The sequence below is a fragment of the Myotis daubentonii genome, chromosome 6 (assembly GCF_963259705.1).
Source record: "Myotis daubentonii chromosome 6, mMyoDau2.1, whole genome shotgun sequence".
Lineage (NCBI taxonomy): Eukaryota > Metazoa > Chordata > Mammalia > Chiroptera > Vespertilionidae > Myotis > Myotis daubentonii.
Genome location: NC_081845.1, coordinates 97,206,796 through 97,219,154, shown reverse-complemented (window position 1 = coordinate 97,219,154; position 12,359 = coordinate 97,206,796). Strand labels below are relative to the sequence as shown.

The 12,359-nt window shown below is 50.2% G+C and overlaps 2 protein-coding genes across 2 annotated transcripts in view; one reads left to right on the top strand and one right to left on the bottom strand.

The window, feature by feature from the left end:
• Window positions 1–12,359, bottom strand: part of VARS1 (valyl-tRNA synthetase 1) — an 88,246-nt gene that overhangs the window by 30,901 nt on the left and 44,986 nt on the right. The window lies entirely within an intron of this gene.
• Window positions 225–2,638, top strand: LOC132237695 (heat shock 70 kDa protein 1). Its single transcript, XM_059702381.1, has one exon. The coding sequence runs from the start codon at window positions 430–432 to the stop codon at window positions 2,353–2,355; it is 1,926 nt and encodes a 641-aa protein (XP_059558364.1). The 5' UTR covers window positions 225–429; the 3' UTR covers window positions 2,356–2,638.

Below are 12,359 nucleotides of genomic sequence, written 5' to 3'. Positions count from 1 at the left end.
CGCCCCAGACCTGCGCCAGCCCAGCAAACCCCAGAAGAGTCTGGAGAGTTCTGGGAGGGCGGCACCCAGGACGCTGATTGGGCCGAGGGAGCCCGGAGGCAGGGCGCGCGGGGAACCCCCTGGAATGTTCCCGACCCGCCGCCCGGCCGAGCCCGCCGATTGGGCGAGCGGAGGGGGAGGGCGGGGCTCGGTGGGGAAGTATAAGCCCAGCGCCCGCCGCGCCGCAGCAGCGAGCCCGCCGCGCCCTGCCCGCTCCGCGCCCTCCGCCGACCCGCAGCCCCGAGGACCCGCCTCCGCCGCCCGCCGCCCGCGCTCAGGCTCCCGCTTCGGAACAGACCGAGCTTCTGGTTCCCGTCGCCGACCCGACCGGGACCGCCGCTTCCAGAAAGGCCCGGACCGCAGCGCGCGGCGAGGGAGCAGGGCGCCGGCATGGCTAAAACCACGGCCATCGGCATCGACCTGGGCACCACGTACTCGTGCGTGGGCGTGTTCCAGCACGGCAAGGTGGAGATCATCGCCAACGACCAGGGCAACCGCACCACCCCCAGCTACGTGGCCTTCACCGACACCGAGCGGCTCATCGGGGACGCGGCCAAGAACCAGGTGGCGCTGAACCCGCAGAACACCGTGTTCGACGCCAAGCGGCTGATCGGCCGCAAGTTCGGCGACGCGGTGGTGCAGTCGGACATGAAGCACTGGCCTTTCCAGGTGATCAGCGACGGCGACAAGCCCAAGGTGCAGGTGAGCTACAAAGGGGAGACCAAGGCGTTCTTCCCCGAGGAGATCTCGTCCATGGTGCTGACCAAGATGAAGGAGATCGCCGAGGCGTACCTGGGCTACGCGGTGACCAACGCGGTGATCACCGTGCCGGCCTACTTCAACGACTCGCAGCGCCAGGCCACCAAGGACGCGGGGGTGATCGCGGGCCTGAACGTGCTGAGGATCATCAACGAGCCCACGGCCGCCGCCATCGCCTACGGCCTGGACAGGACCGGCAAGGGGGAGCGCAACGTGCTCATCTTTGACCTGGGCGGGGGCACCTTCGACGTGTCCATCCTGACGATCGACGACGGCATCTTCGAGGTGAAGGCCACGGCCGGGGACACCCACCTGGGAGGGGAGGACTTTGACAACAGGCTGGTGAACCACTTCGTGGAGGAGTTCAAGCGCAAGCACAAGAAGGACATCAGCCAGAACAAGCGAGCCGTGAGGCGGCTGCGCACCGCCTGCGAGAGGGCCAAGAGGACCCTGTCGTCCAGCACGCAGGCCAGCCTGGAGATCGACTCCCTGTTCGAGGGCATCGACTTCTACACGTCCATCACCAGGGCGCGGTTCGAGGAGCTGTGCTCGGACCTGTTCCGGGGCACGCTGGAGCCCGTGGAGAAGGCCCTGCGTGACGCCAAGCTGGACAAGGCCCAGATCCACGACCTGGTGCTGGTGGGGGGCTCCACCCGAATCCCCAAGGTGCAGAAGCTGCTGCAGGACTTCTTCAACGGGCGCGACCTCAACAAGAGCATCAACCCGGACGAGGCGGTGGCCTACGGGGCGGCGGTGCAGGCGGCCATCCTGATGGGGGACAAGTCTGAGAACGTGCAGGACCTGCTGCTGCTGGACGTGGCGCCCCTGTCGCTGGGCCTGGAGACAGCCGGGGGCGTGATGACGGCCCTGATCAAGCGCAACTCCACCATCCCCACCAAGCAGACACAGATCTTCACCACCTACTCGGACAACCAGCCGGGGGTGCTGATCCAGGTGTTCGAGGGCGAGAGGGCCATGACGAGGGACAACAACCTGCTGGGGCGCTTCGAGCTGAGCGGCATCCCACCGGCCCCCAGGGGCGTGCCCCAGATCGAGGTGACCTTCGACATCGACGCCAATGGCATCCTGAACGTCACCGCCATGGACAAGAGCACCGGCAAGGCCAACAAGATCACCATCACCAACGACAAGGGCCGCCTGAGCAAGGAGGACATCGAGCGCATGGTGCAGGAGGCCGAGAGGTACAAAGCCGAGGACGAGGTCCAGCGCGAGAGGGTGTCTGCCAAGAACGCCCTGGAGTCCTATGCCTTCAACATGAAGAGCGCCGTGGAGGACGAGGGCCTCAAAGGCAAGATCAGCGAGGCCGACAAGAAGAAGGTGCTGGACAAGTGCCAGGAGGTGATTTCCTGGCTGGACTCCAACACGCTGGCCGAAAAGGAGGAGTTTGAGCACAAGAGGAAGGAGCTGGAGCAGGTGTGTAACCCCATCATCAGTGGACTGTACCAGGGGGCGGGAGGCCCGGGAGCTGCTGGCTTTGGGGCTCAGGCCCCCAAAGGGGGTTCTGGCTCTGGCCCCACCATCGAGGAGGTGGATTAGGAAGCCTTTCGCAGATTGCTCCTGTTCGTTAGGAGAGGGATGGGATGCAGGGCTTTGCGTTGCCTTAAGTATTTGCCTTTCTTCAACTCTGAGCTTGGGATTGTTTGTAAAGTTGAACTGTGTTTTTTTGTGAAGTTATGAACTTGCTTTTTTCCCCTTGGTGAAATGTAGAGATGCCTTTATACTGCCATCTTCTGTCCTTTTTTGTAATACTCATACCAAACTCGGTTTTTTCCCAACTGTTTACTTCAAAGTAAATAAACTCAAAAAAAGCTGAGCAATGTCTTGTCTGCCTCTGTTTTATTTTGAGGTCAGAAGGGTCTGCATAGTTTGTGTTTTTTATAAAATCTAAAATCAGTGGTAATTTGCCTCTTAGAAAAGGTTAGGAATCTGGACAAATAAGGGGATTAATTGCATTGTGATCTCTTTCTTTTAGACAAATGGTATTCTTAGGAAATTTAAAAAAAAATAAAACCTGCTTGGAGGCAGCCAGTGATTCTCTCTCATCATTGATGTTTCTATCCCTCTCCCTTCCTCTCTGAAATCAATAAAAAAAATTTTTTTAAGAATAATAATAAATTAAACCTGCTTATTTACAGTGGGTTGGGTTTGTGGGTCCACATAAAATAAGGGTTACTGGCATGGGTACCTCAAGATGGGTGGAGAGGTTTGACCCCATGTAAGGGTGGCCTCAAAAGGGACTTGGGGTTATTCCCCAAACAGGCAAAGGAGAGGCAGTTAGATGGGAAGGTCATGGCTAGTAATTTCTGTAAGTACATCTGATATATCAAAGCCCTGATATTTAATCTGGATTCAACATCAAAGAGAAATCAAGGCTTAAACCAGCAGTGAGGAGATGTGAGTTCAAGCGCTGGCTTACTCAGTCATGCACAAGTGCATTAGCCACTCTGATCCCTACTTCTTACATTTATTTTATTTTTTGTTCATTCTCACCTGAGGAAATTTTTTCATTTATTTTTTAGATTGGGCGGGGGGGGGGGGGGGGAGAGAAACATAATTTGAGAGAGACACATCAATCAGAGACACATCAATCAGCCCCCTCCCACACATGCCCCAGCCAGGGCTGGGGATTGAATCTGCAACTCAGGTACCTGCCTTGACCAGGAATCAATCCCATCCTGTTCTAGACCGGGAGCATTTCAGAATAAGATTTTAAAAAAAATAAATGGTTAGGCCCATGCCCTAACCATTGAGCAACACAAGCCAGAGCTACTTCTTATATTTTTTATTTTTACTTTTTAAAAATATATTTTATTGATTTTTTACAGAGAGGAAGGGAGAGGGATAGAGAGTTAGAAACATCGATGAGAGAGAAACATCGATCAGCTGCCTCCTGCACATCTCCTACTGGGGATATGCCCACAACCCAGGTACATGCCCTTGACCGGAATCGAACCTGGGACCCTTGAGTCCGCAGGCCGATGATCTATCCACTGAGCCAAACCGGTTAGGGCTACTTCTTATATTTTTTAAATGAAAGGGTTTGGCTGATACCTCAGCTTATAGTTATTTATGAAAGGATGCTGAGATAGAAATGCCACATTTCTAGCAGTAGCTAACCATACTTTAAGTGCACCGCTGAGTTCCTTACAGAGGTGTCATTGAGAATTGGGTGCCTGAGCAAGGACTCCAGTGTCTTCGTGCCTTTATGTACCAGGTACTGGGGCCTTTTGTGTTTACTAACCCTCATTCCACCACACTGAGTTTAGGTAGTATTTGACTTTCACGGGTGAGCGTATGGGGAAACTTAAAAGTACTGGCTTAACTAAAATTATTTAAAGGTTAAAAATAAGCTCCAGTTCAGCAAAGATGTTGAACCTGGACTCCTACCCAGGTTTCACAGGCTTTTGCCACGCTGCCCCTAGCCCACAGGGCTGGTTGTGCATGCCTGCTTCTGGGTTATGCCCCTTTTACCTTCACTCTACACAGCCCTAAACCATTACGCCAGATAAGCAGTAAGATTGATGACCACGGTTTGGTATTCGCTAATTGAGAAGAGAGGGAGAAACTTGCAGTCCCACACTGGGAAGTCTTTTAAAGGCTTCTTTCCCTTGAAGATGCTTCATGAACTAGCTGCTTGCATCCTAGAAGTCGTCCCCTCCACAGCCTCCTTGTTGGAAAAGGCCTGGCATGATCCTTAGGCTTGGGGAAAGAGCCCCTTTAAAAAGCATTTGCATTTTGGGGTTACAAAGATGATTTAGAACTAGATTGAAATGATAGTTGCACAACATTGTAAATGTACTAGGTACTACTGAATTGTACACTTGAAAATGTGTTTTTTTTTAAAAATTGACTTCAGAGAGGAAGGAAGAGGGAGAAATAGAAACATCAATGGTGAGAGAGAATCATTGATTGGCTGTCTCCTGCACGCCCCCTACTGGGGGTTGAGCCCGAAACCCGGGCATGTGCTCTTGACCAGAATCAAACCTGGGACCAGACCCTTCAGTCCACAGGCCAACGCTCTATCCACTTAGCCAAATCGGCTAGGGCAAAAATAGTTATTTTATGTTATGTGAATTTCACTTCAACAATAAATACAGTAAAAAAAAATTGTATCAACATTCCATAAGAGCACTTTGTGAGCTTATGTATACCGCAAAGCCAACCAAGCCTTTCACTAAATACTTGCCTTTGAAGAAAATCCAGTATCAGGGAATGGCACATACAGGTAGACTTTGCTTTTAAGTTTGTAACTGGAAATCTAAGAGGTGCTTAGGCTTCCAGGCTAGCTTATAAAAAAGCACAGTTAACCTCAGAGTAGTTGAACTGGAGCACTGTGGACACTTAGCTAATCTTCCTGGGGATGTGCATTTGCAACAGGACCCTCGGAACTGCAGGAGCATCTGTGACTGTCACTGCAGACAACAGTGACTTTTCAAGCCAGCTTGGGGTGGAGGGGGGGGGGTGGAAAAGGATAGAGATGGCCAAGGACCTACCAAACACCTTTGTTAAGAAATAGAGCTTGGGCCCTAGCTGGTTTGACTAGGTGGATAGAGCGGTGGCCTGCAGACTAAAGGGGCCAGGTTCCTTTCCAGCCAAGGCCATATGCTGGGGTTGTGGGCTTGATCCCCTGTTGGGGGCCTGTAGGAGGCAGCCAATCAATAATGCTTTCTCGCCAAAACCGGTTTGGCTCAGTGGATAGAGCGTCGGCCTGCGGACTGAAGAGTCCCGGGTTCGATTCCGGTCAAGGGCATGTACCTGGGTTGCGGGCATATCCCCAGTAGGAGATGTGCAGGAGGCAGCTGATTGATGTTTCTCTCTCATCGATGTTTCTAACTCTCTGTCTCTCTCCCTTCCTCTCTGTAAAAAATCAATAAAATACATTTTTTAAAAAATAATGCTTTCTCATCATTGATGTTTCTCTCTCTCTCCCTTCCCCTTTGAAATCAAGAAAAATGTATTTAAAAAAGAAGAGAGAGAGAAATAGAGCTTGGCCCTAGCCAGTTTGGCCAATGGCTAGAACATCGGCCTGCAAAGTGAAGGGTCCCAGGTTTGGTTCCTGTCAAGGGCACATGCCCCGGTTGCAGGTTGCAGGCTCGATTCCCAGCAGGGGGCATGCAGGAAGCAGCCGATCAGTGATTCTCATCATTGACGTTTCTATCTCTCCCTTTCCTTTCCTCTCTGAAATCAATAAAAGTGTATTAAAAAGAAAAAGAAATAGAGCTTCGGGAAATCTGAAATAACCTTGGAGAAAACAACAGTTCCTAGAGCTAGATCAGTCAAGGTTATTGAGTAGGTGTTTTATTAAGAAATAAATATAGCCCAGCTGGTGTAGCCCCATGGTTGAGCATCAAGCTATGAACCAGGAGGTCACAGGTTCAGTTCCCAGCCCGGCACATGACTGGGTTGTGGGCTTGATCCCCAGTAGTGGGCATGCAGGACACAGCCAATCAATGATTCTTATCATTGATGTTTCTCTCTCTCCCCCTCTCCCTTCCTCTCTGAAATCAATAAAAAATATATATTAAAAATATGGGGGAGGTTAGGGGTTAATGGGGGGGGATGAGGACACATTTGTAATACCTTAACTAAAAAAAAAAAAAAAAATTAAAATAAATAAATATGTGCCTCAAGAAAGAAGTTATTGATGGTTCTCTCTTATCATTGATGTTTCTATCGCTCTCCCTCTCCCTTCCTCTCTCAAATCAATAAAAATATATTTTTTTAAAAAATGCATAAAATATACCCAAACAAGATTATTTTATAAATGTGAAAGAAGTGGGCTTTTGGTTAAAAGCCGAAACTGGGCTATTTCAGGTGAAGAGCACTGCTGGTGATTTCTCAAGGGGATCTCTACCGTAGGAGTAGGAGTAAGAACCCATGATTATCACCCTCCAGGCTAATTAGTCGCCCTCAACATGCCTGACGGTGCAGTTCAGTGGACAGCACCCCCCCCACCGTCGCCCTGTCCCAGCACCGCTCATTGGAAAGGCTGGGCAGGGGAGCCGGGAGCGGGCCGCGGGGAGGGGGGTTCGGCCCACAGGGGGGCGAGTGCGGAAGAGAACCACTCCCCCCGGAGGTCCCCACGGGAACGGGGTGAGAGGCGGCGGGGAGAAGCCAGCGGCCCCAGCCCCGCCGGGCGCGCTCGCTGGGGCCGTGGGCACCTTCCATTCCGCGTCTGGCCACCCCATCCCTCTGGCTCGGGTGACTTACAAAGCTTCCCAGTGGTTTTGTCTGATGCACTAGCTGGCGCGAGAAAGAAAGGTCTCTCCTTTTCTCGGCTTCTTTAATCACGTTTTTTGGGGAAATAAAACTTAAAAAACACAAGACCGGGTGAGCAGCTTGGTGGCCAGCGCGCCCGGCGGGGGCGGAGGCGGGGCGGAGGCTCCTGGGGGGTTCGGGCTGTGCCCGGAACTTTCTGGAGTTTTCTGGCCGCGCAGGCGGAGACTGGCTCCTAGCACACGCCTCTACCAACAAACGGCGCCACCCAAGACTCCCTGCCCCCACCCCGCCCGCAGACCTGGAGCTGAGTCACGGCGCTACAATTAACGCCGGGGGTGGGGGGGTCCTGGGGCCCTGGGCCAGCGCCCCCCCAATCCTGTTAGCAGGGAAGGGCAGGCGGGCTGGGAGAAGCTGGGCGGGTGGGAGCTTGTGGGGACCGTCCTGACTCAACCCTGACCAGGAGGGAGACCTGGCTGGTCACTAGATGCCCGCAGGGTGCCCCTAGCGCGCAGGTCTCTGACAACTCCCTTCGCACTCCCTCCTCTGACGGCTGTTTTTAGAGAAGGAAGCCATTGGGCCAATGTGCCAGTACTGGGAGGATTCCAAAGGGGGAGCGTAAGGGCGCGTAGGCTCAGGCACTGGCTCTGTGATTACCTGTCTGTAGGACCAGACCAAGCCTCTGAACTCCCATCCTATGTGCTCATCTTCGAAAGTGAAAAGATTTGGCTGCAAGTCCTCTGCCTAGAAAGCTTAAGATCGTCCCTACAATACCAGCCCCCAGCCTTGTAAGTGCCTCGGTAAGAATGATTGAGAGGTCAGACCTGACAGAGAATAGGGGACCCCCAACAAAGGGAGAAGGCAGCAACTTTTGAACACTATTTCACAGGCACTAAAGGCCTATAATCCTGTCAACCATGTTTGTACCATCTCGTGAAACAGATGTTAACTCTATTATAGAGATACTAGAGCCCCACGGGTCCCTCGGCCTGGCCTGCGATCCCGTGATCCGGGCCCTCTCCCCCAGGCCCAATTGGGGCCCATCAGGGCGGGCCACAGGAGGTGGGCTGTGGGAGAGCACTGACCACCAGCAGGCAGCTCCTGCATTGAGCATCTGCCACCTGGTGGTCAGTGCACATCATAGCGACTGGTCTACTGGTCATAATGGCTGCTTAGGCTTTATATAGAGATGTGTAATTTAGTTAACTTCTGAACACTTAATTGCTAAAACATGAAAAACTTCAACAAGGTAGTAGAGTTCAGATGCAAACTCAGGCCTCCCCCACCCCAGGTTTTTCTCCCCCATGCTACCGGAAGCCCACAGGGTTTCCAGGTCACTGAAGTTAACTGAAGTCTTTGCCGTTTGGTTGTTAAAAATGCTCGACCCTCGCCCAGCTGGCTTGGCTCAGTGGTTGACCCATGAACCAAGAGGTCACAATTCAATTCCCAGTCAGGGCACATGCCTGGGTTGCAGGTTTGATCCCCAGTGTGGGCATACAGGAGGCAGCCGGTCAATGATTCTTTCTCATCATTGATGTTTCCCTCTCCCTTCCTCTCTGAAATCAATGAAAATATATTTTTAAAAAATGCTTGGCTCGCCCTAGCTGGTTTGGCTCAGTGGATAGAGCATCGGCCGGAGGACTGAAGGGTCCAGGGTTCGATTCCAGTCAAGGGCACATGCCCAGGTTGCAGCTCGATCTCCAATAGGAGGTGTGCAGGAGGCAGCCGATCAATGATTCTCTCTGATCATTGATGTCTATCTCTCTCTCCCTCTCCCTTCCTCTCTGAAGTCAATTAAAAAAATAAAAAATAAATAAAAATGCTTGGCTCTAGGTTTAATATCAGTTATCTCCTTTGCTTTTTTTTCTGGATAAATAGTATCATACCATTTTTTAAATATATTTTTTATTGATTTTTTACAGCGAGGAAGGGAGAGGGATAGAGAGTTAGAAACATCGATGAGAGAGAAACATCGATCACCTGCCTCCTGCACACCTCCTACTGGAGATGTGCCCACAACCCAGGTACGTGCCCTTGACCGGAATCGAACCTGGGACCTTTCAGTCCATAGGCCGACACTCTATCCACTGAGCCAAACCGGTTAGGGCTGATACCATTTTTTAAATGAATAAAATTGAAGAAAAATGGTACTGTTTGAGAAACTAGGAAAAAGAGAGAGAAGAAAATATATCTTGTAACTACGGAGAAAGGCCTCCCTCCCCCACACTTCCTGCAGCAGGCAAGAGCGTCCCTGGCACTCCCTCTCCAGTCCCCCACCCTTAAGAGGACGCCTCAGCCCATCCAGCTTGGAGAACCTGAGCCTTACTCCTTCTACACACCAATCCTGATAAAAACCTGTGGACGAAAAAGAGGGCTATGCAATAATTCTGACACACTCAGGGGCTGCCCATGGCAGCCCTGACAAGCTCAGTGACCAAAAGTAACCACAAATTCCTAACTGGGCAGGTCACAGTAGATAGGCATGTCTCAGGCTGATAGCTTCTAGCTTCTTTAAGGGAGTTCTGTCCACTGTTCTTATACATCTAAGACAACATACTTGTGAAATGTCAGTAATTTTCTTTTTTTGAAATATATGTATATAGGTTTTTAAAAATATTTTTATTGATTTCAGAGAGGGAGGGAGAGGGAGAGATAGAAACATCAATGATGAGAGAGAATCACTGATTGGCTGCCTCCTCCACACCCCCCACGGGGGATGGAGCCCGAAACCCGGGCATGTGCCCTGACCAGGAATCGAACTGTGACCTCCTGGCTCATAGGTTGATGCTCAACAACTGAGCCACGCTGGCTGGGCTGTGACTAGGTTCTTGCCATGGGAAGCATCAGTGTATAAGGAAAAAATTAGAGAGACCCTCTTCCTGTCAGGAAATAGAAAACAAATATATCTAGAGGTTTAGGTTTCCAGGTCAATCCACAGAGATATTTTCAAAAAGTGGTTAAGCGCCCTAACCGGTTTGGCTCAGTGGATAGAGCGTCGGCTTTCGGACTCAGGGGTCCCGGGTTCGATTCCGGTCAAGGGCATGTACCTTGATTGCGGGCACATCCCCAGAGGCAGCTGATCGATGTTTCTCTCTATCCCTCTCCATTCCTCTCTGTAAAAAATCAATAAAATATAGTAAAAAAAAAAAAAAAAAGCTACAGTGCAGTTGACTCCAATTCATGGAAAACAGCATGTCCAGTGGCTTTCTTCCTGTTATCCCACCAGTAGTAAGATGTGAGCCCCTGTCACCATTCCTTCCTGTCAGAGAGTAGAGACAGTGCTGCCCTTTGCTTCCAACCAATAAGGAAGTATTCCAGCCCTCGCTGGCTGGGCTCAGTGGATAGAACTTTGGCTCTCCGACTGAAGGGTCCTGGGTTCGATTCCGGTTGCAGTCTCAATCCCCGACCAGGGCCATGTGGGAGGCACTGATGTGTTTTCTCTGTCTCTCCCCCTCCCTTCCACTCTCTCTAAAATGGGGATCAATGGGAAAATATCCTCCGGTGAGGATTAACAACAACAAAAACTTTAAAAAAACGGTATTCCAAATTGCAGATTTGTAGAGAAGGAAGGAGAGAGTCCAGACTGCAGCTGGCAGCATCTGATGGTGAGGAAGCTGAGAGGTGGAGGGGGTCGGGTGGCTTAAGGGTCTCCCTAAGCGTTCATACATTGGGCAGTTAAGATGGAAGTTTGAAGAATTCCCAGTCACATTATATAAAGAAATAGAGAAGAGATCAACCGAAGAACTTGTATACATGTATGTAAGCCAAACCAATGGACATGGACAACAGGGGGATGGGAGCATGAGTGTGTGTGTGGGGGGGAGGTTGGGGGTTAATGGGGGGGATGAGGACACATTTGTAATACCTTAACTAATAATAATAATAAAAAAAAAAGAAATAGAAAATTCCTTAGGTTTGACTTGACTAAGGAGGCGATTCATTAGGGAGCTACAGCTGAATGTAAAGAAAGGTTACTATTAAAAAAAAAAAAAGAAAGGAAAAAAAGGTTACTACTTGCACACACACACAGTGTCTTTCTTTTTTTTTATTTTTTATTTTATTTTTTTCATAAAGATGTTTAATATTAAAAAAAACTCTGAGATCTACAGATTGTCACATACGATTTTGATATTCTAGGTACATCTGAACCATTCTCTCTTCTTCCTTCAATTTCACAGACAGCTTTTCTGTAAATGCTTTACTGATGTCCTTGTAGGTATCTCTTAGTCCCACCATCTGACAGGAGGTGTCGTTGACACTGCTTTTGAATTTATTCCAAAACTCATTTATGTTTTTATCCAACAGTGCCAGCTCATCCTTTACCATTTTGTTAGACAACGCGTCTCCGGGAGGCCTGGGCCCCACCGCCCTCCCCGCACAGGACTTGGACCGACTGCAGCTAACCGCCAGGCTGCAGACCCACCTCCTTTCTTTTTTTTTTTAAGTCAGCACTTGATATGATAAGTGCTTTAAGTTTATTTTATTTTAAATATATTTTATTGATTTTTTACAGAGAGGAAGGGTGAGGGATAGAGAGTTAGAAACATCGATGAGAGAGAAACATCGATCAGCTGCCTCCTGCACACTCCCCACTGGGGATGTGCCCGCAACCAAGGTACATGCCCTTGACCGGAATCGAACCTGGGACCCTTGAGTCCGCAGGCCGACGCTCTATCCACTGAGCCAAACCAGTCAGGGTGTCTTTCTTTTTTTTGTTGTTAATCCTCACCCAAGGATATTTTTTCCATTGATTTTTTTTTATTCCTCAAAGAGTGAAAGGGAAGGAGGGAAGGAGTGGGGGGGAGAGAAACATCAATGATTGGTTGCCTCCCGACGTGCCCTCACCAGCCAGGCATTCGGGGCTCCACTGGCAGCCCAGGTATGTGCTCTTGACCAGGAATCAAACCTGAGACCCTTTGGTGCTTGGGCTGACACTCCAACCACTAACCCACACTGGCCAGGGCAACACACACACACACACACACACACACACACACACACACACACACCCCGCATCTTTCAAGCAACCTTTTGCAACGTTACTTTAGATCAGCTTGAGTAAATCATAACTAGCCTGGCCGGTGTGACTCCGTGGTTAGAGCAGCAGTTCTCAACCTGTGGGTTGCGACCCCTTTGGGGGTCGAACGACCCTTTCACAGGGGTCACCTAAGACTATCGGAAAACACATATATAATTACATATTGTTTTTGTGATTAATCACTATGCTTTAATTGTGTTCAATTTGTAACAATGAAATTGGGGGTCACCACAACATGAGGAACTGTATTAAAGGGTCGTGGCATTAGGAAGGTTGAGAACCACTG